We start from the raw sequence: 26,777 nt of genomic DNA on the forward strand, positions 1-26,777 counted from the left end.
CGGAGTCGCGTCGGCAACGTGACGTTGGGACGGACTCGACGGAGTCGTGCCGACGCGCTTGGCACTTGACTCGACGGAGTCGCGTCGGCAACGTGACGTTGGGACGGACTCGACGGAGTCGTGCCGACGCGCTTGGCACTTGACTCGACGGAGTCGCGTCGGCAACGTGACGTTGGGACGGACTCGACGGAGTCGTGCCGACGCGCTTGGCACTTGACTCGACGGAGTCGCGTCGGCAACGTGACGTTGGGACGGACTCGACGGAGTCGTGCCGACGCGCTTGGCACTTGACTCGACGGAGTCGCGTCGGCAACGTGACGTTGGGACGGACTCGACGGAGTCAAGTGCCGACGCGCTTGGCACTTGACTCGACGGAGTCGCGTCGGCAACGTGACGTTGGGACGGACTCGACGGAGTCGTGCCGACGCGCTTGGCACTTGACTCGACGGAGTCGCGTCGGCAACGTGACGTTGGGACGGACTCGACGGAGTCGTGCCGACGCGCTTGGCACTTGACTCGACGGAGTCGCGTCGGCAACGTGACGTTGGGACGGACTCGACGGAGTCAAGTGCCGACGCGCTTGGCACTTGACTCGACGGAGTCGCGCCGGCAACGTGACGTTGGGACGGACTCGACGGAGTCAAGTGCCGACGCGCTTGGCACTTGACTCGACGGAGTCGCGCCGGCAACGTGACGTTGGGACGGACTCGACGGAGTCAAGTGCCGACGCGCTTGGCACTTGACTCGACGGAGTCGCGCCGGCAACGTGACGTTGGGACGGACTCGACGGAGTCAAGTGCCGACGCGCTTGGCACTTGACTCGACGGAGTCGCGTCGGCAACGTGACGTTGGGACGGACTCGACGGAGTCGTGCCGACGCGCTTGGCACTTGACTCGACGGAGTCGCGCCGGCAACGTGACGTTGGGACGGACTCGACGGAGTCAAGTGCCGACGCGCTTGGCACTTGACTCGACGGAGTCGCGTCGGCAACGTGACGTTGGGACGGACTCGACGGAGTCGTGCCGACGCGCTTGGCACTTGACTCGACGGAGTCGCGCCGGCAACGTGACGTTGGGACGGACTCGACGGAGTCAAGTGCCGACGCGCTTGGCACTTGACTCGACGGAGTCGCGTCGGCAACGTGACGTTGGGACGGACTCGACGGAGTCAAGTGCCGACGCGCTTGGCACTTGACTCGACGGAGTCGCGCCGGCAACGTGACGTTGGGACGGACTCGACGGAGTCAAGTGCCGACGCGCTTGGCACTTGACTCGACGGAGTCGCGCCGGCAACGTGACGTTGGGACGGACTCGACGGAGTCAAGTGCCGACGCGCTTGGCACTTGACTCGACGGAGTCGCGTCGGCAACGTGACGTTGGGACGGACTCGACGGAGTCAAGTGCCGACGCGCTTGGCACTTGACTCGACGGAGTCGCGTCGGCAACGTGACGTTGGGACGGACTCGACGGAGTCAAGTGCCGACGCGCTTGGCACTTGACTCGACGGAGTCGCGCCGGCAACGTGACGTTGGGACGGACTCGACGGAGTCAAGTGCCGACGCGCTTGGCACTTGACTCGACGGAGTCGCGCCGGCAACGTGACGTTGGGACGGACTCGACGGAGTCAAGTGCCGACGCGCTTGGCACTTGACTCGACGGAGTCGCGCCGGCAACGTGACGTTGGGACGGACTCGACGGAGTCGTGCCGACGCGCTTGGCACTTGACTCGACGGAGTCGCGCCGGCAACGTGACGTTGGGACGGACTCGACGGAGTCAAGTGCCGACGCGCTTGGCACTTGACTCGACGGAGTCGCGCCGGCAACGTGACGTTGGGACGGACTCGACGGAGTCAAGTGCCGACGCGCTTGGCACTTGACTCGACGGAGTCGCGCCGGCAACGTGACGTTGGGACGGACTCGACGGAGTCAAGTGCCGACGCGCTTGGCACTTGACTCGACGGAGTCGCGTCGGCAACGTGACGTTGGGACGGACTCGACGGAGTCGTGCCGACGCGCTTGGCACTTGACTCGACGGAGTCGCGCCGGCAACGTGACGTTGGGACGGACTCGACGGAGTCAAGTGCCGACGCGCTTGGCACTTGACTCGACGGAGTCGCGCCGGCAACGTGACGTTGGGACGGACTCGACGGAGTCAAGTGCCGACGCGCTTGGCACTTGACTCGACGGAGTCGCGCCGGCAACGTGACGTTGGGACGGACTCGACGGAGTCAAGTGCCGACGCGCTTGGCACTTGACTCGACGGAGTCGCGCCGGCAACGTGACGTTGGGACGGACTCGACGGAGTCGTGCCGACGCGCTTGGCACTTGACTCGACGGAGTCGCGTCGGCAACGTGACGTTGGGACGGACTCGACGGAGTCGTGCCGACGCGCTTGGCACTTGACTCGACGGAGTCGCGCCGGCAACGTGACGTTGGGACGGACTCGACGGAGTCGTGCCGACGCGCTTGGCACTTGACTCGACGGAGTCGCGCCGGCAACGTGACGTTGGGACGGACTCGACGGAGTCGTGCCGACGCGCTTGGCACTTGACTCGACGGAGTCGCGCCGGCAACGTGACGTTGGGACGGACTCGACGGAGTCAAGTGCCGACGCGCTTGGCACTTGACTCGACGGAGTCGCGCCGGCAACGTGACGTTGGGACGGACTCGACGGAGTCGTGCCGACGCGCTTGGCACTTGACTCGACGGAGTCGCGCCGGCAACGTGACGTTGGGACGGACTCGACGGAGTCAAGTGCCGACGCGCTTGGCACTTGACTCGACGGAGTCGCGCCGGCAACGTGACGTTGGGACGGACTCGACGGAGTCGTGCCGACGCGCTTGGCACTTGACTCGACCGAGTCGCGCCGGCAACGTGACGTTGGGACGGACTCGACGGAGTCGTGCCGACGCGCTTGGCACTTGACTCGACCGAGTCGCGCCGGCAACGTGACGTTGGGACGGACTCGACGGAGTCGTGCCGACGCGCTTGGCACTTGACTCGACCGAGTCGCGCCGGCAACGTGACGTTGGGACGGACTCGACGGAGTCAAGTGCCGACGCGCTTGGCACTTGACTCGACCGAGTCGCGCCGGCAACGTGACGTTGGGACGGACTCGACGGAGTCGTGCCGACGCGCTTGGCACTTGACTCGACCGAGTCGCGCCGGCAACGTGACGTTGGGACGGACTCGACGGAGTCGTGCCGACGCGCTTGGCACTTGACTCGACCGAGTCGCGCCGGCAACGTGACGTTGGGACGGACTCGACGGAGTCAAGTGCCGACGCGCTTGGCACTTGACTCGACCGAGTCGCGCCGGCAACGTGACGTTGGGACGGACTCGACGGAGTCGTGCCGACGCGCTTGGCACTTGACTCGACCGAGTCGCGCCGGCAACGTGACGTTGGGACGGACTCGACGGAGTCGTGCCGACGCGCTTGGCACTTGACTCGACCGAGTCGCGCCGGCAACGTGACGTTGGGACGGACTCGACGGAGTCGTGCCGACGCGCTTGGCACTTGACTCGACCGAGTCGCGCCGGCAACGTGACGTTGGGACGGACTCGACGGAGTCGTGCCGACGCGCTTGGCACTTGACTCGACCGAGTCGCGCCGGCAACGTGACGTTGGGACGGACTCGACGGAGTCGTGCCGACGCGCTTGGCACTTGACTCGACCGAGTCGCGCCGGCAACGTGACGTTGGGACGGACTCGACGGAGTCGTGCCGACGCGCTTGGCACTTGACTCGACCGAGTCGCGCCGGCAACGTGACGTTGGGACGGACTCGACGGAGTCGTGCCGACGCGCTTGGCACTTGACTCGACGGAGTCCCGTCGGCAACGTGACGTTGGGACGGACTCGACGGAGTCGCGCCGACGCGCTTGGCACTTGACTCGACCGAGTCCCGTCGGCAACGTGACGTTGGGACGGACTCGACGGAGTCGTGCCGACGCGCTTGGCACTTTTTTTTGGTTAAATTATGTGATCCCGCTGCAAGCACATACGTTATGGATTTCACAGAGTAAAAGCAGGAAGAGCAAGATCCGATGGATGCGGTAAATATAACCCTTTTTTAGGCATTTTGATTTTACAATTGCTAGATGTAATCATTCAACTTTAATCAGAGACAACTTTATTGATTCAGACAAAATCTTTTCAACTGCTTTGCAACTAAAAGCTTTAGCTTACCTGAAACTAGGGAAAGTACTAACTTAGAGGCTGCCTGAAATTAATGAAAAGAGTAGAGATTTATTTTTATTTATTTTTTTTATTGCCCTTTCATCAAGGCATCAAATGTGCAACAAACACAACGCAAAACACCATTCATAAGCTGATAGGCCTGTCGTTATAATGACTATATCGACTTATCGAGTGAACATTGCGTCTGTAGTTTTTTTAGAGGCTTTAAATCACCATAGTGTTTACATGTGTGTTTGTTTGCAAAAAAATAATATCATTAGCATTTTAGACAATCGCAATTGTCTCTGTTATTTTTGCCCGCTGTCTGTCTCGGAAGAGTGGACACACACGTGCGCACATGTGAACACTGAGCTCCGTGCACACACACACACACACACACACACACACACACCGAGAGAGAAAACTGTTCAAAACTGTTCAAAAACTGAGGCAATGAAAAGAGCTATGGAAATTAAAAGTAATCTGAAACACAACCATAACATCCAGTGTTTAGATCTGGGGCATATTTTTGGGATGCATAAAACATCCAAGAACCTCATGCTCATCATATTGGGGCTGTTTACACTTGGTATTAAGATGTGTTTTCGTCACTCGGATCACAAGTGGACGAGAGAGACACATTACGTTTACACCTGGTATTTAAATCCGTCTCTTTTGTCCACTTTCGACTGCTTCTGTCCTGAATACTGTGAGGGGACGGTCTGTCGAGACTGTGGGCGAGTCACTCTGCTGTCATTTAAAGTGAGCAGGAGTACTGATGAGTTTATATGGACGCAAACAAATATAATGTCAGAGTCCGCTGATTGTGTAGTAAGTAAACATGCTACACAGTGTTTTGTACATGTATATGTTAGAGCTTTCTCTGATTTTTCAGTGCAATTGATGAAATAGGATTGTGCAACTTTCAGACGATTGCAAAATGAAACTTCGGAGATCAGCCGTTTTTGTTTTTTCAATGAAAGGTTAAAAATAGTGCTGTTCACTGTGTGTTCACGCCAGAAGTCAGAAAAGACGTAAAACATTGTGCTCAGTACCTCAGATTAGATAAATGGGCGGAGAGAAGGCTGATGCGTGTGGCTGTTCGAACACATTCAACCACATGTGCGTTTACACTACAAAAGCAATCCGATCGAAAGGGGTTTCGACAACCTCTGAATGTGGTTGAAAGTGGTTGAAAGTCCACTTGTGATCCGATCGACGAAAACGCATGTTAATGCCAAGTGTATACAACCTCCTGAACCGGCTGATTAGGTTCTTCGAACACACCTGCCGCTTATGATTAGTATAGCTGAATTTAATTTTTCGAGATCATTGTGTGTTTGTGCACCACATGAAAAGGCAATACATATTGATAGTAGAAACCAGGGCCCGTATTCATAAAGATTCTAAGAGTCCTCTCAGAAAACTCTTAATTTAGCTTAAAAACTTTTACGTAGGAGTCTTAGCTTTAGAGCTATTCGGGACTGATCTGAGAGCAACATATATATTATATTAATCTTGTTATTTAAAGAGCGCATTAGTAATATGCGCCTATAAACGGGAGGACAACGCGGGTTTGCTTATCACACACACATGAATGCACAGCAGCACAAAAACTTTTTTAAATATGAAAGATTAAAGGATTGAATGTAAAAGATTATTATTGAGTCTCTTAGACATAAATGAGGACTAATTATGAGACGTTAGAAGGCGCAAAGAGCTGCTTCACCTGCAGCCTGGTAAGTAAATAAATGCTTTGCTTTAAACAAATGCATCTGTTTTTAAATGTTTTTAAATGCTACCTCACGAATTAATTGTATATGATGATGACTCTGTACCTGTGGATATGGTGAGATGAGAAACATTTTTAAGTAATGCTTAAAAAAACTTGTGACGCTGTCCAAGTGCTGAACCTTACAGAGAGTAAATTCTTTATCTCCTGTTTTAACAAATAAAGTATTTTTACAGTACAAACCTTTTCTTACATACTTGTAATTTTTTTTTTTTTGATGATATTGGATAGCCATACATTTAAAGCAATTAAAAGCCTGTTCTTTTTTACTTCCGTGATTAAAAGAAAACGGGATTTAAAAGTTGTAATAAAAAAATAACAATTTCAAAACCACAATTATTGAAAAATAACACAATTATTGAACATTATTCTTAAACTTGGGATCTTCTTCCTCCACTTAGTTTTTCAGTTTACAAAGTCCGTCATCTAAATAAGGATTAGACATAGCGCCAGCGCAACAGGCTTTTAAAGGGGATGAGAGCTGAGACTTTCATTCGTTTATTGCTCGTTACGCCCAAAATACTCCCATTAATCATTTAAAAAAATAGGACCAACCCTTTTCGACCATGCGCTCGGCGCACAAATCATTTCTCCCGTCGTTAAATTAGCAAAAGTGGATTCGGACACGTCATTTAGACGTTGCGCTTTGCGCTTTAGACCATGCGCTTAGATCGTTAAAATAGGGTCCAATATCTTTAGGCATTATCAATAATTTGATCCAACTTTAACTTTTTACAGTGTATATTATTCAAATTTATATACATTTAAGTATATACCATTGCTGTATTAATAACCCCATAAAATTATTGGTACTGAGCAAGCACTTGTTTCACTAATATACATCTTATACTGTATATTATATTGTGTAATATAATATACATTGTTTAAAAAACCCTATACTCTTTATATTTCATGTTATATTAATTCATATCTACTGTCTATATACTACTAACATGTATTTATTGTACATTTTCTGCTCTGCAACAATGCAACAATAATTATTTTCAAAAGGGCTATAGAAATACATTTGAATTAAAGTAATTCTAACACATTCTTTGTTGTAAAGTTCATAATCCTCCACCTCTCTGCTATGGAGCTAGAAGAGTCTCAATAAAGATAAATGCACATGCTACATTCACATATGCACACACAGGATTCATAGCCAATTACAAGAACGCACCCCACGTGGGGGATTGTTTACTTATAAGCCAATCACATGACCTTTAAGTTGGTTTGCCAACCGCCAATTGCGTTCTTGTGATTGGCTAAAACAAGGGAGATATCTGATTGGTTGCAGATCATTCCCTGTTTTAAAAAAGGCATTTGTGTGTCGAGCCAAGTCAGGGGAGTCCCAAAATTCACACACAAATGCAGTTCACAGACCAAAAACAGTTTGTAAATCAAGATATATTTGTGTGCATCAGAAATACATTTCTGAATCTTCTCCTGTGCATTTGTGAATCTTGAGTGCATTTGTAAATGTTGTTTGCATTTCTGAATTGGTTGTGTATTTATGAATTTTTTGTGCATTTCTGAATTTTGTGTGCATTTGTGAATCTTCTGTGCTTCTTAAATTTTGTGTGTGCATTTGTGAATTTTGTGTGCAATTGTGTATCCTGCGTGTGTATTTATGAATCCTGTGTGTGCATATGTGAATGTAGTGTGTGCATTTATCTTTATTGAGACTCTTCTAGCTCCATAGATATCACATAGCAAATAAATTATATGAAATTTGTAAAATGTTGCACTGATTAAATATCCAATTTTTAAATAACAGAGATTTAAATAAATAATATATAATTTTACGCTACAATTAACTCTGCTGGAATCTCTCCAGGTGTATGTCGTTACAACTAGATGTTTTTCAAAATAAAAGTCACAGACGGCCGTTTCCAAATAATTCAGAAGATTTTGAAAACACGTCCAAAAGGATTTATTGTTATTTGCACATTTATGAACAAAGATCAGTTCATCAACCAAGATGATGAAGATGGCAAGAGATATCAGAATACTGCTGGATTTGGACAATGTGTACATGACAAATATTACTTATATTTGATGTTTCCTTCTCGAACACAATGCACAGACGGAGCAGAGAAATGTGAAACGTGTGCAAAATGTAACTAAAATACTTTCAAATGAAATAGATATGCCTGGTAGAGATGCAGTTATTGTCTACGACTTTTAATATCCAAGGTTAGAATAGTGTTGACTGAAATTACAAACGTTTCTAATGAAGTTTCAAAAGTTTTTTTTTGTTGTGCTCCTGGGTGTGTGGAAGAAATGTCAAGTGAAGTTACAGTTGTCAGAATCTGAAAATGTACATCGCAAAGCACGAGTTAGCATCAAAGTTTATCCGTTTTCAGTGAGAAATGTCTTCAGTATGTGGGTTTTGGTAAAGGCACATTTTTTTCTGGATAACCATGAATGTGTCTGGAGACAAATACTGAAATACGGTTGGACTTCTGGACATATCAAACATGATTGGCAGTGCCATTTGAATAACTGTATTCACATTTAGATGCAGGTGGATGCAGACAGGATGTGGGTGGGAAATACTGATGGGCATCTCTAGTCAACATTCACTCTTTACATTTCTAGTCAACATTTCTTTTAAAGGAAATCAACAAACATTAAAAAGATGTGCAAAGTTGACAGATGGTAATGAGAGAAAACAATTTCTACTCATTGTGGTGATTGACAAGAGAGACCACCTCAATCAAAAACTACAAATTCAATAAAATAATAAAATTAAGAAAAAGGCACATGTACAGCAGCCTGTGTGTGTGTGTGTGTGCATCCATGTTTGGGAGGAGGTCTAGCAGCAGAACTTCTGTTGTACAGTTGTGTCTTCTGGCCCCTTCAAAATGGCTTCAGTGTGGTCCGTTATTGGTCTGTTGCGGTCACAAGCTCGAACCACTGTCTCAAAGCATCGCTCAGTGTCTCTGGGAGAGCGTTCACATTTCGCAAGATAACGTAGAAGGGAAAGGGAAATTCCTCCATGTAAGACCGAATTTCAGGCAGCTCACCCGGTCCTTTGAATATGGGCACTTTAATATCCAATATTGAGTCCTGGTATGAAGAAATAGATGTTATAATATAACAACAGTATACATAAAAATGCTACATATTTTTTAAACTATAGTAGCTAAAAATAGCTAAACTGCATTCAAACACACAGATGGTTAAAGGTACAGTATGTAAGACATTTATATCAATTAATCATAAAATGACCCTGATTTGTCATTAGACATTAAGAATTAATTTTGATTTCAAATATTTATATCACTGACATCAGTGGCCTGGCAAGGATATTGTCATTTAAAAAGTGGAGTTGCAGCCCTCAACTGATGTTTATTTTGTCATTTTGTGTATTGGCCACCAGTTGTGTGATTGCAGTACCAGTTTTAGCCACAAGGTTTGTGATTGCAATACCAGTTTTGGCCACAATCCTACATACTGTTCCTTTAAGAACCAATTTCTTACCCTCGAGTTGGGGTTGTCCAGCACTACAAATATGACAAAGATGTTTGCGCTCCGAGCGGCCTGGACAGCAGCTGCGACTCTTTCCTTCCCTTCCAGGAATAAACCTCTACCATCAGAAACTATCAGCAATAACTGAGACGTTTCTGTACAGAGATGAAGAGTGAAGGAGAGATGGTGAGCAATAACAATATTTTACTTAACATTACTGTGATAAATTAATGTGATGAAGTATTTTACCAGTGTTCGGCAAGCCAGGGTTGTGTTGTTTAGCTGCTAGAAACACATTTGTGGAAGTCTCTAAAAACTAGAAGATCAAGATCAATATGATTATTGTGTGATATAACTTAACAGTACGTAGTAATCATTACACTTGATTTTTGAAAATGTAATTCAAGTCTCAAAAAGTTTTACTTGAGCTATTCTAGTCTTCTTCTGCTGGAACTGACAGAGCCGTAGTATTCTTGCTCCACTTTCATCGTTGAACTGCTGGTGGAAGGGGTGGAGAAGCTGGACGTTCTCTCCAAAGCTAGAATTAAAAGCGAATGAATGAACCAGCCATTTACTTATGGTGCAGCCAAACTGAGAATCTACAATATTTTAGCCATGCAAATTGATAATACAAAAGATTAATATTAACCCACCTGCACACAGAAACCTGTCCCACTTCCAGCAGAGTTAGAGCATTTACTATGACAGAGACAGACTCGAATGCCAGCTAAAGAGCACAGGTGAAACAAACACAAACATTAAACACAATGTTTATAACAATAATAAAACAAACAATTCAGTTTTAGAAGTAGTTCACCTCGATATGACATTGAAAGCTTGTCGACCAATGAGATTCAAGGTTATTGATGAGTCGCCATATTTGAATTACCCATGCATGTTTCCATGAATACGTGATATATCAGTTGCTAAATAAGCTCAAAATATTAATTTTTTTCCCCTCGACCATATAATTTTAGAAGACATATGAAGACGTTAAATTAACTCTTTCCCCGTCATTGAGGAGTTAACCTCGTCAATTAAGAGAAAACTCTTCCCTGCCAATGACGGGTATTTCCGGCTTTCCGCAATACCGCTATTATCCTCCTTGTGCAACTTATAAAACCCGGAAGTATCACCCTAGGGCAAACAGCTGTATGTCTGTGTAAGTTTTGAGGATCGCTCTAAATCTGATCTCTATCAAAGTCCTTCACAAAAACAGAATTATCTTAAGTTTTTGCTCAAATTTGGTGTTTTTAAAGAAACCTACCCTTATTTGAGATGTGATAAAAAGAGAACTAATGAAGGTAGGATGAAATGTTTTTTTTTTTTGAAAGCAGAGTTTTTTCATTTGACAAATTATATGTTTATATGAAGAGTTTGGTTCCGAAACGCGATAAACGCTATTTTTGAAAAAATGAGTTACTGCCAAAATCAGTATTATATCAGGTCAGTAGTTAAAAGTAAATTCTTAAATTTACGCAAAATCCAATATCCGCCGTGTTATTCTGTCATCTTTTCTCCCTTTTTTCACAAAATGCGATAAACGCCACTCCTCCTTTTTTACAGAACGCAATAAATCCATTCCTGAAATTACAGCTCACCAGTCACGCAATGTAAACAAGCAATGGCGGCGCGCTGAGTACACAGAGTCCTAGTTTTCCTCATCTACTTTGTACTTCGCGATCAACAAACAAAACAAAATTATACTTTAATTGCATTGCTAAACCTGTGATGGTTTTCTGTGAGGGGAAAGAAACGTAAGCCATCAACATCTAATAATTTACGTGAGAGGCACTCGGTTGCTTGTTCTCCAGACAGCATCAAGTTTCTCATGCTAACACATTGACCCCAGAGGATCTTATGAAAACTTTACATTATTTTACCTTAAAGTCAAGAAAATCGAGCAGGACCAAAACATTTTACAGCTGATCGCTTTGAAAAACGTTAAGCGACGACGTCAAGTATAACCGCACCAATCACAGTGTTCTTAAAGGCGGAGTCCACGATGTTTAAAAAAACGTATTGGAAAAGGAGACGGGCCGACTACCAAAACACACTTATAGCCAATCAAATCAAATCAAATGCCGGGTTGCGTATGTGTGGGGCGGGTCTATTAACAGAAGGTCCAGATTCTATTGGGGTAGGGGCGTGTTTGTTTAGGTGATTTCAAATATCAACATTGGCTTTCAAACATCATGGACTCCGCCTTTAATATAACAAAGTAAGTGTTTTGGTTAATGCCATTAATGTTTATTTTTTAATCATTGTATACCACAAGTCAACTAAATAAATATAAAATGATTAAAATGAATGCACATTTATACATTGATTTAATAGATTTATAGCATTTTGAAATAAAAAACTGTCATGGATTTATTGCATTTTGTGGAAAAAAGAATTCGTTTTTATAATAAATCTTTGAAAATCAAGTTATGGATTTGAATTTTTTATAACCTAAAGATGCTATGCTAAAGTTTGTAACAGAAAATAGTGGTTTTCATCTTGTCACTTTCTTGGTATAGAAAACACTTTTTTACCGAAATTTGTCAAAATGGATTTATTGCGTTTTGGAACCAAACTCTTCATATATTTTAAGAAGAACATTTTCTGGAAGGCATTAAACTTTTGTGAAAATAATGAAAAATGCTGGCGCTGGCTGTCAACTTTTTAAAAAATCCGCCATTTTATTCTGTCATCTTTTCTCGAAGTCAACCAAAATTCGAGCAGGACCAAAACATTTTACAGCTGATCGCTGTCAAAAAAAGTTCAGCGACGACGTCCCAAGGATGACAAAGTAAGTGTTTTGATTAATGCCATTAATGTTTTTTTTTAATCAGTGTATACCACTGGTCAACTAAATAAATATAACATGGCAAAGATGAATGCACATTTATACATTGGTTCAATAGATTTATAGCATTTTGAAAAACTTGTCATGCATTTATTGCATTTTGCGGGAAAAAAATCATCAGTTTTTATAATAAATCTTTGAAAATCAAATTATGTATTTGAATTTTTAATGTTATTATAAGCTAAAGATGCTATGTGAAAGTTTGAAACAGAAAATATTGGTTTTCATTTTGTCACTTTCTTGGTATAGAAAACACATTTTTAACGAAATTAGTCAAAATAGATTTATTGCATTTTTGAATGATATGAGGATCAGTTATGAGAGAATTTGAAATAATTTATGCTTTTGTTTACTGCACCTGCTTTGAATGGTTGTCCACCATGCTGGAGGAGTCATCCACAGCAAGACAGATCTGGTAGTTCCTCTTGCTGGGTTTTGTTCTTCTCAGCCAGATCTTATCCTTGCGAAACTGACTAGCAATATAAGGAATGACCTTACGCATGTTCAGCCGTTTGCCAGTGCGAAAATCTCCCCTGTATGGACCATCAAACAGACAGCATTAATGTTTAAAGATCTTGAAGAAAACATTTTCTAGTCATCAGAAACCGGTAACTATGAAAGTGAACTTCTCTCTCTTAATGATCAATCCTTAATCCTTAAGTTTAAAGCAGTGTTTCTCAAACTTTTTCAGCCCAAGGACCACTTTATCTTCCAATTTTTTTCTGAGGACCACCTAACAGAATCCCACTCTAACCCGCCCCCAAAAAACAACAAAATAAGAAGGATAAGCTCAATTTAAGTTTAATATGCAACTGTTTCAAGTCAAAAACTAATTTTTTAAACACAAATGCAATGCTATGTTCAGAAATTATTATATGAATTTTATTTCATTTGAACAAGTAAATGTGAAATGAGTTACAGCTTGAACAACAAACTGCACATATGAAAAAAACCTGCAATTAAACAGTGTGACAGCCTAGGTCCCACTTAATGTCATTCTAAATAGCCCTTAGTTTAAAACTGACGTGCTGGGTATAATTTCAGTGTATTATACCCACCCTGTAATTTCAGTGTATTATACCCACCCTGTAATTTCAGTGTAACTATGGTTGTAACTATGGGTAAAAATAAAATGCTGAAAAAAATGTTCCCCTTAATGTCCAAAATCACTGAAATTACAGGGATTTTACAAATGAAACAAAAACTAGTACATTACAAAGCTAATAGATCTGTGGATTTTAGGTGCTTTCAGTTGACGCTTGATCCTTCTTTTGACTCCTCTTTGGTTTAGCCATCGATCCATTTTTACGTTATTAAAACAGAATGGCAAGAACTGATATCACAGTTTTGCAAGTGCATTAAAAATCTACTTAAATAATTGAAGATTGTATAAGCGCCTAGTTTAGGTCATCTTTTGGCGGACCACTAGTGGTCCGTGGACCACACTTTGAGAATTACTGGTTTAAAGAATAACAGAAAGAGTCACCTGAGTTTGGCTGCTTGCGTGGGCTCCAGGATGAGTCTCAGCTGTTCACAGAGTTGCTGAGACAGAGGAGACGTCAGAGTTTGATACTGATGCCACATCGCTGATGCAGCACTCTCCTGACAGACGAAAAAAAGAGAAACAAAAACATGAATCCCTGAATGTGAGATGAGGAAGATCAGTAGTCATGTGACTGCTGTGCAGTTATGATGTCACCTCTTCCTGAGATCCTAAAGTCTGTCTCTGCCACGCCTCCAACTGGAGCTCCATCTCTTTTCTCAGCTCCTCTGGGTTCTTTAATGGCTCCTGGAGAAATACACATAGATTTTCTATACAGTCTGTTTTTTGTGATTTATTTATCTACAACACACCACTAAATACATTTTTCAGGATTGTTGGATAATTTGGTGAAGACCTTTTGCGTGTCCATCAGTAGTTCAGGCACAGTGTGGATGGTGGACTCATTACTCCTCTCTTTCATCTCTTCATCATCACGGCTCCTCAGCGTCTCTGGCCTCTCCTCTTCTTCAGCGGTCCGTTCCTGTGTCTCCATGTCTCCACACTCCAGACCTAAGTTTAAGCATTGTATAATATTGTAATAATATAACACCATTTTGTGTATCGCTTTTAGCTTGCTATCAAAAGCTAAAAACTTTGATTTTGAAAACTCGGAAAACTAAAAGCTTTGGTTTGACTATTCACAATGAAATATATAGTTAACTGGTACTGTAACAATATAATGTGTATATACGGACTTAAAGGATTAGTCCATTTTCTTAAAAATGTACTCACCACGTCATCCAAAACGTTGATGTCTTTCTTTGTTCAGTTGAGAAGAAATTATGTTTTTTGAGAAAAACATTCCATGATTTTTCTCATTTTAATGGACTTTTATGGACCCCAACATGTTTTAATGCAGTTTAAAATTGCAGTTTCAAAGGACTCTAAACGATCTCAAACGAGGCATAAGGGTCTTATCTAGCAAAACGATTGTCATTTTTGGCAAGAAAAATAAAAAATGTGCAATTTTAAACCACAACTTCTTGTCTTCCTACGGTCCTGTGATGTGCCAGGGCGACCTCACGCAATACGTCATCATGTCAAGAGGTCACAAATGACGTATGCGAAACTACGCCGCAGTGTTTACAAGTGTGGAGAAAGAGGACCGTTCTGACGTTGTTGTATGTCAAATGATAGTAATTAATGTCTTTGTGTCAGTTTATTGTTTAAAATGGTCCACAACTGCACGTTTTTATGTAACACGTGACCTTTCGACCTCAGACTCATTACACAATTACGTGAGGTCGCGCTGGCGCGTCACAGGACTGGAGATGGACAAGAAGTTGTGGTTTAAAAGTGCATATTTTTTATTTTTCTTGCTAAAAATGACAATTTGCTTGTGTGAGATCGTTTAGAGTCCTTTGAAACTCTGTTGAAACTGCAATTTTAATTTTTTATTTTTTTTAATAAAATTTTTAACTGCACTAAAACTGTTAAGTGTTGGGGTCCATTAAAGTCCATTTAAATCAGAAAAATCCTGAAATGTTTTCCTCAAAAAACATAATTTCTTCTCAACTGAACAAAGAAAGTCATCAACATTTTGGATGACATGGTGGTGAGTAAATTATCTGAATTTTTTTTAAGAAAATGGACTAATCCTTTAATATAGGTATGTTGTTGCATGTGTTTATTGCACCTTTTTTAGAAGCTGTATTGTTATCTAGTTTCTCTGGCTTGAGCTCCTGGGCTTCAACTGCTTGCAGGTCCTTCTCTTCCTCAATTTCCATGGCAATGTCATCATCCTCTTCATCTACTTCCTGGTTCGTACCAGTTGGCTTCTGCTGCTCTGCACTGGCAGCATCTATGAAGAACACGAAAAGGACAAGCAGAGAATTCATACCACAGCTCAGTGCTAAAGCTCTGACAAAAGAATTATTTATCAAATACTAGGGTATAATAAAGTGAAATTGTGTTTTTTTTACTCTTACCATATGTTTGTGCGTCATAATTTTCCTCTCCTTGTTTAATATGCTCGTACAGGTCTGACTCCTGTTGTGTGTTGGGCTGTGTCTGATCCTGCGCTCCCTCCTTTCTGTTTTCAACCGTACGCAAGCGCTTATTCACACGCTCATTGTAATCGCCCATCGAGCGCTCGTTATCAGCCTGGCCTGGTTTGCGCTTGAAACTCTGGCAAAAAAACATAAGATTGGTCATCAGTACCATTTTTCGTTTTAAACCTGATGTCATGTTTTGCTAAGGTTACAACAATTAAGTGCGCTAAAAAGTCTAACCAACTGACCTGTGTGTTTTTCTCCCTTTGTTTTTGTGAACTCATTCTGGCCGTCAGCTTGGAGTCGTGTCCCTCTGACTGACTGGCATCAGCCGCTCCACTGCCGTGCTCCTGTGGACACGAGAGAAAATGTATGGTGTACATATTAGTCCTCTGGGATTCGAACCCACGATCTTGGGTCAGAAACCACATCAACAGGAGAATAAAATTTCATTGCAATGTTTGTAGGTGGATGTGTACCTCTTTGGCCTGGTCTCTCTCTGAAGCGGCTCCAGCCAGCTCTACAGCGTTGTCACTCTGAATGTTTTCCTCTCCTGTCTGTCCATCTGACGCATGTTCCTTCCTCTCTGCAGACTCAATCTTAGCATCATCGTCATCCTTACCCTCCTCCTCTTCCTCCTGAGAAAGTCATTGTTGTATTATTTATGACGGTGTAACTTATAACAACTTAAACTTTCAAACAGGTGAGTGAACACACCTTTGGTCTCTGGCCTTGATCTGCTGGTATGGATTTGTCCTCCTCTTGTCCTTCTTCCTGTCCTTTATTCTTTTCCTCCTCATCCTCTTCTTCTTCTTTATCATTTTCTCCTCTCTCATCAGTTTCAGGGTCCAGATCCTGTGATTTTTCTCCTTCTCCTTCCTCATCTGGTTTCTCCTCCTCTCCATGTTCCTCCATCTGACCATCTTGCTGCTCATCCTTCACCTCTTCTTCTCCAGCTTCATCTGATCCATCTTTCTCTTCCCCCGTTTTCTCATCCACTTCCATGAGTTTGTCATCGATGTCAAATGGATTATCCTCTATAATAGGACAAGGGGCACCTCAGTTAAAAGCCAACTGTGACACATAATGAAGATTTTTAGAATGTCCGAAAGACATACCATCACCACCTTCTCCATCTTCTTCATCTTTGCCATCATCATCGAGATTGAGCTCATCTGGCAAGTCCATGGCTTCCGGATCTGGCTTCTTCTCCTGCTTACCGTGGTACGGGTCTACTTCATTCTCATCAAATTCCCGCTACAATCAAACATGCACTGTGTTAAAGACCTTCACTTTTGTAAATATGTGTTTTGCGGGAAAAATGGGAAAATAACCAACCTCATCCAGCTGTTCGTGGATTTTATCTTTCTCTTCTTCACCATTTTGATTATCTTTGTCCTGGTTCTTCTTATCCTTTGAATCTCCAGCATCTGTGTTGTCGTCCTTCGCAACCAGCTCGGACTCTCCCTGTAAAATTCCATATGATACTGAGCTCTATAAATTAAAAATGTTATTTTTAAATTAAAAGTTAATAATCCATTCGAGTACCTGATCCATCCCTGCTCCGGACTCCTCCTCTTTATCACTATCAACATCATCATCCTCATCGTCATCTCCCCACATCCTCTCGTCCAGAGTATCTGTCTGACCATCACCCAAATCCCCCATCTTCTTATCCAGCTCTTCATTGTCCTCCTTATCAGAGTCTTCATCATCCTCTCCTAAACGTAAGGTGAGTGATTCATCATTATGACATTGATTTTGATTGGGGGGGTTTAAAGCGATTTCATGCATTCTGACTTAACACTGTTCAAAAGTTGGAATCTTCATTCTAAACTTAGGTAAAGTGTCAAAGCAGTTGGACATGTGACCCCGGATTTCCACCGACTGCGGAACGGCTGCGGATCCGCTGCGTAATGGCAACGGAGTCAATTGGTTTCCATTCAAGTCAATGTGTGTATTTCCACTGACTGCGTTCCGAATCCTTCACAGCTCCGGCCATCCGCAGCGTTCCGGAACAAATACGCAGAGCTTCTATTTTTGCCGGATGCCAGACAGCTCCGCAGGGTGCGATCATCACGTGAATTTGCGAGACCTCATGGGTCCTCGTCACTTCAGCATGCAGCTGCTCTGCAACAAATACGGAACTGGTGGGTATTGGCGGAGTGCGAAGCCATAACGCAGCGGAGCCGATCTGCAGTCGTTCCGCAGTTGGTGGAAATCCGGGGTGACACTGTATGTTTGTGCCGAATGCACTTCACTAGGGTTCGTACAAGTTTCTGAACATTTTTTTCAAACATGAAAGATTCATAAGTAACAATCTTGCTCGGTTTCTTTTGTGGACAATTTCAGTGCAGAAAGTACAGTGGAAGTCCTTATATGGGCACTTTAACCGGAATAGGGCATGCAAACACCAACCAAGAGCTGACACGAAATCAAAGTCACCAAAGAAGTGTGCTGTTGTTTTTGAGAGAAATTTAGGCTTGTTCAGCTTCCCAAAGAAGTTTGTTTATCTGGGGTAGCAGCAGAGTTGTGTGTGTGTTCGTTGAAATGGGGCGTCACGAGTCACAGATGGTCAACTGCATCAAATGTCTTTGTTTTGTTGGCAATTGGCACGTAAGTGCATATATAAAGTTAACAATTTAAACATGTAGTGAATTATAAGTTATCCAGAGATAGTGGGATAATGTTTTGTGTGTTTTGCTTGCTTGCTGCCCTCAGTACGCCTCCAGGGGGTCGAGTTTATTCTAAAAGAATCTGTAAAGCTGATCTGTCTTTTATAAATTTGATAAAACTAAACAGTCTTCCGATATATGAAGTACTATAGGTACTTAATATTAACATTAGATAAGCACAACTTTGAACATAACAGTTATTTGAATCACCTGGTTCCTGGTCCGTGCCATCATGCACCTTTCCATCAAAGTCTTCAGACATCTCAATGGCATTGTCCTCCTCTTTGATGTCACGTTGGTCCGGCTCCTCCTCTTTCTTGTCCTGACCTTCCTGGAAGGTGTCTTCAACCTAGACGAAGCCATGAGACCGAAATGATTCATTACCAGTTCTGATTTAGTACAAGCATCAGTCAAAATTCAGTTTAACAACAGAATTCAGAATTATACTAGTCAAGATTTCAATTCAACACCAGCTCACACAATTCAGTTCAACGCTAATTTTTAAATCAGTTCAAAAACAAATTTATCTCATGCCACTTGCACATCGCATCTCTTTGCGCATTTTTGGTTATGCGTGAATGATGCACTGTGATGGCGTGGCAGGCACTGCCTACTTTATGCTTCCAGAAAGCTCTTCACAAACCCACAGGTGATGTCACAGACACTATGTACATATTTTATGCTCAGTCTATGATTGAGCAGTGGTTTAGTCACTAACTCACCTGATCCTCATTCTCAATCTTGTCGCTGACATCTTTCACTCCTTCTCCCTCTCCTATTCCTCCTCCTTCATAGTCATGAAACTCTGTTGCTCCCTCGCCATCTCCTCCCATCAGCTCCTGGGGCAGACAGAAGCCCTGTAGACAGAAAAAAGAGAGACAAAAAATTCACAAAAATATTAAATACTACCATCTTCTTTTATGTCAAGGTGGAGAGACAAGTTACAAAAAACAAGCTAAAGCCTTTTACAACAGTCATCGCTATGCCTATAAAGACACTAGTTAGCTATTCAGTTTATGCGACTCTGATCTGTAAAGTCTAAAGCGAGACGACATACCTTCTGTGCAAGTTCAGTGAAGACGTTAGCGAGAACAGACAGAAGCTTGCCCGTGGCACGGTGAGCCCCCATTATGACGGCCAGATAATACCGCACCAGCTCAGAGTACACACACAACATGGGCTCCAACCGCACTAAAGCACTACAGGCCTCTCTTATCTCCTGCGTATACACACACACAATTAATGTCAGGATAATATTAACTTTACATTTAAAAAGTGTATTTATATAATTTAAGTCTCTAGAGGGTAGTATGTGACATCATGACTGACCTGTAGTTGATGAGGTGGACAAGCATCCCTGTGTGATCGAAGTCTCTGCAGCAGCTCTGTTACGACCCCATTAACCTCAGGTAAAGAGAGACAGGAAACGTCTCCACTCAGGTCTTCTTCCAGTAACTTGCTCAAGTGTCCTGGTTTCAGGAGCTCCTCTAATATCTCAGAGTCGCTCTCTGCAGACACACAAAGGATTTTTATCAGTGCTGTCCTGAACATAGCAAAGCCAAGCGTGTTTTGTTTGAAGCCTCACCTCTCCTGCTTTCTGACTGCTGATCTTCCTGATGTTCTTTCTCCTTCCTCTTAACCAGAGTCTGAACCGCACACAGAACCACATTTATTGCTTTCTCCAAGTCCTCAGAGAACTTGACTGGAAATGGATCAGAACGGCCTGTATGTTGACACATTGGGGAAAAACGCAGATGCAGGTAAATACAGATTTATGACAAACTGATAATGCACACAAGACACTATCAACGAATTAGCTGGTTTAATATAGTAAACAAATAAATGCATAGTACCAACTACTATAAGCACAAATCTACCCATAAACTGTTTTCTGTTACAAACTTCATTATATGGCACGCTGGAAGTTATTGAAAAACTTGTTCTTTTAATTTTACAGCCATTAAGCATTAACCATCACATGATACTTCCTAATGATAGCTGGACAGGTGTTAGTTCTTAATTCAGTGGAAGGAGATTCGAAATCCAGATGTCAAATTGATTAAAAGTCATAAAATAAAGCCACCTTCAATTAATCATTTTCAAATGTTAACATATTTCGCTTTACAGTCTTACATTTTCGCGACTGTCTAATAGACAGCAGCCCAGTTTTCCAGGTGGTGAACTCTGTAAGGCAGGTCTCCACCTCTGTCCTCGCAGCCTGGAGACCACGTGTAAGGGTGGGCTGGGTATGGCTGACAGGGACCCCATCAGGAATAAAGAGCTGTTCGAGTGCTGGCATCTGAGCCACCACAGCGCCCAGTCGGTCCAAAGATGAACAGCAACATGTGAAGTGGTCCCTACAAAGGATTAACATTGAAGTATGTTAAAAGATTAGTCCATTTTCTTAAAAAAAACATCCAGATAATTTACTCACCACCATGTCATCCAAAATGTTGAATTCTTTGTTCAGTTGAGAAGAAACTATGTTCTTTGAGGAAAACAGTCCAGGATTTTTCTCATTTTAATGTACTTTAATGAACCCCAACACGTAACAGTTTTAATGCAGTTTAAAATTGCAGTTTCAACGGAGTTTTAAAGGACTCTAAACGATCTCAAATGAGGCATAAGGGTCTTATCTAGCGAAACGATTGTCATTTTTGACAAGAAAAATAAAAAATATGCACTTTTAAAAAACAACTTCTCGTCTTCCTCCAGTCCTGTGACGCACCAGCATGACCTCACGTAATATGTTATCACATCAAGAGGTCACGGATGACATATTCGAAACTACGCCCCAGTGTTTACAAGTGTGAAGAAAGAGGACCGTTCAGACATTTTGTATGGTGAATGATACTAATTAATGTCTTTGTGTCAGTTTATTGTTTAAAATGGTCTGCAAATGTGCGTTTCATATATGTAACATGTGACTTTTCGACATCATTACGCAATTACGCGAGATCTCGCTGGTGTGTCACAGGACTGGAGATAGATGAGAAGTTGTGGTTTAAAAGTGCATATTTTTTATTCTTCTTGTCAAAAATGACAATCGTTGCGCTAGATAAGACCCTTATGCCTCGTTTGGGATCTTAGACTCCTTTGAAACTGCAATTTTAAAATGCATTAAAACTGTTAAGTGTTGGGGTCTATTAAAGTCCATTAAAATGAGAAAAATCCTGGAATGTTTTCCTCAAAAAACATAATTTCTTTTCGACTGAACAAAGAAAGACATCAACATTTTGGATGATATGGTAGTGAGTAAATTATCTGGATTTTTTTTAAGAAAATTGACTAATCCTTTAACGGTGAACATCTGTAAATCTAAAAAAAGGACAAATTGTAAGACATATTAATCCCCTATTGGGCTAACTTTCAAAAATATGGTTAAAAATGGTTATGGTTAAGAAAATAGCCATTCTAAAATACTATTAGTCAACTACAAACGAAACCCATTGCTAAAATAAAAGTTTAACATCTGTGACTCACCAGCTATAGATGACTCTTTCTGTAGACTCCTGTGCTAATTTGTCCAGCGTCTCTTTCAGATCTTTCATCTCCTTCCTTAGGTTCTCAACCTTCTCCTCCACCTCCTTCCATGCCTGCTCCCCTCTCCTCATCAAACATGCCTGAGGCTGGATGTGAGGGGCCAGAGGAGAAGGGTGGCTCAGTGTGGCTTGACCTTGCACAACCTCCCCTTCCCTGGCTTGAGTGGGGGCTGCAGAAGAACCTTCAGGACAACACTGGAGGATCCATGAGAGTTGCTGAAGAGCGATAGAGCACTGCAGGGCTGAAGTCTGAGCTCTGGTGATCCACTGATGGAGAGAGCCCTGAGGGGGGAGACCACTGGCATCATCTCCAGAGTCAGATGTAGGGGACTGGATGCTCTGGACACTGTCTATCAGATTCCTGTTGTGTTAGACAGAAATATGGAGTGTTTATTTATACGAGAAGGCAGTGAGCATCAAACTTCCATTATGTCTATGTCTGAATCTTGTGTAGTTAAAAGGACACTGTATCATGTGACAGTACCTGAGCTGAACCCAGCGTTCAGTGAGACTAGCAAGTCTTCGTCTTTGCCTCAGCAAAAGTTTAAACAGATGAGATGAGAAACCACGGCAACGCTCCACATTTCCCAGTCCTAGCTCCTGCAGAACAGAGCGAAAATTATACATCACAGTTCAGCATACAAAAGCATACTCAAGTCCACATAAATTTATAAAGCCTGCTTACTTTAACAGCACTTTGCAATGCTGTCAACATGGCGTTGCGTCTGGCCCATGACCGGTAGAAGTACTTTTCACAGCCTTCCCATGCGTTCGTGATCTCCCCAAACAACCTGCAAGTACCATCACAATAAGAATCAGAATAACGGTCATCACATTAGCTCTACAGAAAAAAAGACTTGTGTGTAGATGTTAGGATAATTTATATACATGTGCTCTGTGTTGTCCTGTGTCTTCAGTGCGGACAGGGTCGTCTTCAACTCGATTGGCTGCAGACATAACGTCTCTTGTGGGTCTGTGTTACGGCCCCAGGACAGACCCTTGCGGTACGACAGACCTGAACACAAAAAATTGTTAATAAAGTTGTCTGCTTACAGTACACTTTAGACACCAATATCATTTACAAACAAATGAAGTGAAACAGATTTTGTCTTGAATAAGACTGACCGATCTGCGCAAGCATCTTGAAGAGATCAGCCAGTGCTCTCTGTTTCTGCAGGAGGATGTGTTTGACCTCAGCCTTCTGCCTTTCTTGCTCTACGCTGCGGTCCACCGTCAAGCTTTGCAGGGCCTGCACGTTTGCTATGACCTCAGCTGGATAAACAAAAAATAAGAGTTATATTTTTTTGCAGTTTCACAAACAATTAGCTGTATATATGTACAATCGAACACATATTCCTAAATTGGAAAGGAATCATCTTGCTAATGTTTATATATCTCAGATCAGAAATGTTTAGGTAAGAAAAAATATAGTCAAACAGTAATACCAGTAAACTGATCTAGATCTTCTGATAGCTCAGGAACAGAGGTTTTCTTTATCAACTGCACACACAACTTTCTCATCTTCCTCGTGAGAACAGGCAGGCGGGATTGGAGAGACGTGGGGTCAGATGAAAGCTCCTCTCGACCATCAACCTGATCCGTAGAATTCAAATAAGATTGTCCAGATTCCTCCGAAAGTAAGTTATGAAAACATTATGATGCCCTAAAATATTCTGCTTTATATCAAATATGTATTAAAGTAAAAAGAAAGGCTATGAGCTTTCAAATGTTGTGGCCTTCAAGATGCAGGATAGTTATGGATGGGCAATGTGGTATTGTGCATCACATTTAATCTTGGGGTTAAAGTACCTGCAAATCTCTGCCCTTTCCAGGCAATGCCGCTCTCAGCACCCGGTGAACCTTGTGCAGTGGAGTATCTTCAGACTGTGAATCCACCGCGTCCATGCTGCTGTCACTGCCCTGCTCCACCAGACACGGTGAGCACGGCTCCTTCAGTGCTGCTTCAAACTTCTTCACAAACTTAAACAGGGTCCTGACCACAACATTTCTCATTAATATTTTCATTAATACATAAATTATAATGTATATAACCAAAAGTATATTAATCATAATTTTCTCCAGGTAAATAATCTCACCTGTGCGTCTTCTCCACTGACTGCTTGATGGACCAAAAACTGACATCATTCCACTTGGAGATTTTGACAAAGTCCTACGTGCAACAAGATGGATATTAGACAATATGAAGAGACACAAATCAGGTATCATTTTATACTGAGGACAATCTTGCTGGACTTTACTATCACCCACTTTGAGCTCTTTCTCTATGGGTGATCTTAGCTTGGAGATTTTGGTCTGAATGGTCTCTGAGAACTGGCTGTAGTATTTGAAGAGATTCCACAGCAAACTGCAGAGCGAGTCTGTGAGACAGAAAAAGTCATTAGATTTTTGCTTACATTACTTTTAGTATATGCCTAAGCTTTAAGGTTATCTATGAGACGGTCAGGAAGAGCTATTAACTCAGTCTACTTCAACTTCCTGTTTCAATCGGAAATTACATCAACTTAATAAAACACAGTTTGTCAAGCTTTTTCATAGGGTCTAAAGCATTTGGCTATAAAAAGGTGTTTCATTATTAAGAACAGGTAGTCTCTTACCATGTTCATTCTGTTTGGGAGCCAATAGAACGTGGCAGTGAAAACCAAGTAACATGGACAAGCGAGTATTAAACTCTCCTAAGGTAGAGCCTTCCAGAAAGGCCTGTAAGGTGGATGAGACTGAGGAAAGGGAAATATCCTCGACGCCACCCTCTACAAAACAAAAACACAGTGATTCAATACACACAGATTAAATGTTATGTACTAGAATTATAAACAGACAAGGGTGCATGTGTCCATTACCGTTTGTAGAATCCTGTAGATATTTCTCCACGAGCTGATAAATGGAGAACCAGTGCTTGATAGAGTTTTCAGCATGCCGCTTAAGTGCATTATCCAGACTGCTTGACCAGCAGCTGCAGAGATTCAAGAGTTGACACCAGTTAACATGTGGCAGGCAAATTCAACCTAATATTAAATCATAGGTGGTTTTCCAGTGCAAAGTAATGCAACAAAAGACTAACAGAACTGAAGAAATGATTTTATATATTATTTTTCATTTAGTATACACATGCTAAAGGGTACACGGGTCTTTCTTGAGGAATGGACATTAATTTTTGTTTTCTTTAACTACTACGCCACACCATCAGTGCAATAGTTACCACTTACCTAAGCTCAAGTTTTCTCCATTGAATGATGAGTTGCGTGATGGCTTCTAGCTCATTCCTGAGAGAGACTGACCGGCTTGCGTTGTTTTCCCAGTCCTGAAAGAAAAAAGACAAAACAATGACACTTATATAATAACCTACAGCATACACAAATGCACACCGTAGCAGAAGTTGTTTTTTTCACCTGTGATTTGCTGAGTAGGATCTCCAGACCATTTAGGAACTTCGCCAGTGGGCTGGACAGACTGAATGCCAATATCCTCTCTATCACTGTAGTGATCTGGAGCACATAATAAATACAACAGGAAGGAGTTTAGACAATACGAATAGTTTAAAGACTTTTTGATTTTAAGTATGAAAGGATCTTTCAAACGTTGACACTCTCACCTGAACAAGCGCAGGGTGATCTGGCCAGTCATCCAGGCGTTGTCTCACGGCTTTACTGAGCTGTTCTAGTGCTGGCAGACAGAGTCGAGCCTGACTCATATTATGCTCCCTGTAAAAGTCATAAGGACCATCACTCTGCAAAATGAGCCCAGCTGGACCTCCAGAACCACTTACTGTGTTCTGCAGAAGAGTGCTGAATAAGAGCTGAGAACCCATCAACTTTGGGTCCACTTCACTGTCTGAAAAAGAGAGAGAGAAACAGAAGTCAGGGTTGAGATTTTCAAGAGACCGCTTTGTTTCAAGGTCTGTTCACATTTAATAATAATATTCAACTTTTACGTTCATACCCATTAGATGGTAGAAGCGGGCTATCAGAGGAGCCGCGATTTGATAGGATGACACCAGAGCACTGATGTGTTCTTTGGTGTGATTGGTTGGTGGGTTGGGCTGGTACCACAGCGACTGAGCGTAAGACAAGCAGAGTCTCTGATGGACCTCAACCACCGTGCACATGCTGCTGACCAATAGGGAGCTGCTTCCAGACGCCTCCATATCTGGATCATCGTCATCCTCTATAATTATTGGCTGATCAAGACTAGGTTCTGAAGTGATATCAGCAAAGTCCTGTGGAAGGATGAAGAAACTGATAAGCTGACATCATTGACACAAACAAAGACTTACTGAGGTGATAAAAACACTCAAAATATAAAAAAAACTTTGTAAAACTGAGTGTGCCAACATGCAAGCTATTTAAAATCACAGTACACTGTCAGCTGCGTTTAAAATATTTTAAGGAAATTTAACCTGTAATCAAATTTTTGGGATCTTCTCGGCAAAAGAAAAGCACTTTTGGTCCATGCTTACCTTATGATAGGAGGGGAATGAACGCCTGAACTCTCTTTCCTCCTGCTGGTCTTCTGTAAGGCCTGATCCATGCAGACGAGAGCGACTGCGGTACAGACTCGCTTCCATCTGCTCTTTTTCTCTTGCTCTCTTCTCCTGCTCGTCCCATTCATTCACTATAGCCTAAACGAAGCAAAACAACAAAATCTGTGTCACAAAAACAATTTGTACTTCTGCGTCAATTGTATAGCGTAGCCTACGCAAAGGTGATATATAGC

The 26,777-nt window shown here is 42.8% G+C and overlaps 1 protein-coding gene across 1 annotated transcript in view; it reads right to left on the reverse strand.

Moving 5' to 3' along the window:
- Nucleotides 1–7,879: 7,879 nt before the first annotated feature.
- Nucleotides 7,880–26,777, reverse strand: part of mdn1 (midasin AAA ATPase 1) — a 56,774-nt gene continuing 37,876 nt past the window's right edge. Inside the window, 39 exon segments of the mRNA XM_055186775.2 lie at nucleotides 7,880–9,042; nucleotides 9,457–9,599; nucleotides 9,694–9,760; nucleotides 9,868–9,982; nucleotides 10,098–10,171; nucleotides 12,654–12,828; nucleotides 13,782–13,897; nucleotides 13,995–14,084; nucleotides 14,194–14,348; nucleotides 15,475–15,639; nucleotides 15,767–15,965; nucleotides 16,078–16,179; nucleotides 16,309–16,467; nucleotides 16,547–16,866; nucleotides 16,948–17,086; nucleotides 17,168–17,296; nucleotides 17,378–17,550; nucleotides 18,715–18,853; nucleotides 19,227–19,361; nucleotides 19,562–19,723; nucleotides 19,834–20,012; nucleotides 20,090–20,227; nucleotides 20,638–20,861; nucleotides 21,988–22,407; nucleotides 22,531–22,646; nucleotides 22,732–22,837; nucleotides 22,935–23,061; nucleotides 23,172–23,318; nucleotides 23,492–23,639; nucleotides 23,856–24,039; nucleotides 24,143–24,216; nucleotides 24,315–24,424; nucleotides 24,662–24,814; nucleotides 24,905–25,017; nucleotides 25,271–25,365; nucleotides 25,454–25,549; nucleotides 25,657–25,895; nucleotides 26,004–26,280; nucleotides 26,521–26,682. Coding sequence (XP_055042750.2) covers nucleotides 8,857–9,042; nucleotides 9,457–9,599; nucleotides 9,694–9,760; nucleotides 9,868–9,982; nucleotides 10,098–10,171; nucleotides 12,654–12,828; nucleotides 13,782–13,897; nucleotides 13,995–14,084; nucleotides 14,194–14,348; nucleotides 15,475–15,639; nucleotides 15,767–15,965; nucleotides 16,078–16,179; nucleotides 16,309–16,467; nucleotides 16,547–16,866; nucleotides 16,948–17,086; nucleotides 17,168–17,296; nucleotides 17,378–17,550; nucleotides 18,715–18,853; nucleotides 19,227–19,361; nucleotides 19,562–19,723; nucleotides 19,834–20,012; nucleotides 20,090–20,227; nucleotides 20,638–20,861; nucleotides 21,988–22,407; nucleotides 22,531–22,646; nucleotides 22,732–22,837; nucleotides 22,935–23,061; nucleotides 23,172–23,318; nucleotides 23,492–23,639; nucleotides 23,856–24,039; nucleotides 24,143–24,216; nucleotides 24,315–24,424; nucleotides 24,662–24,814; nucleotides 24,905–25,017; nucleotides 25,271–25,365; nucleotides 25,454–25,549; nucleotides 25,657–25,895; nucleotides 26,004–26,280; nucleotides 26,521–26,682 — 6,051 coding nt within the window. The 3' untranslated portion in view covers nucleotides 7,880–8,856.

This window comes from Misgurnus anguillicaudatus, chromosome 18 (genome assembly GCF_027580225.2).
Source record: "Misgurnus anguillicaudatus chromosome 18, ASM2758022v2, whole genome shotgun sequence".
Taxonomy (NCBI): Eukaryota; Metazoa; Chordata; class Actinopteri; order Cypriniformes; family Cobitidae; genus Misgurnus; species Misgurnus anguillicaudatus.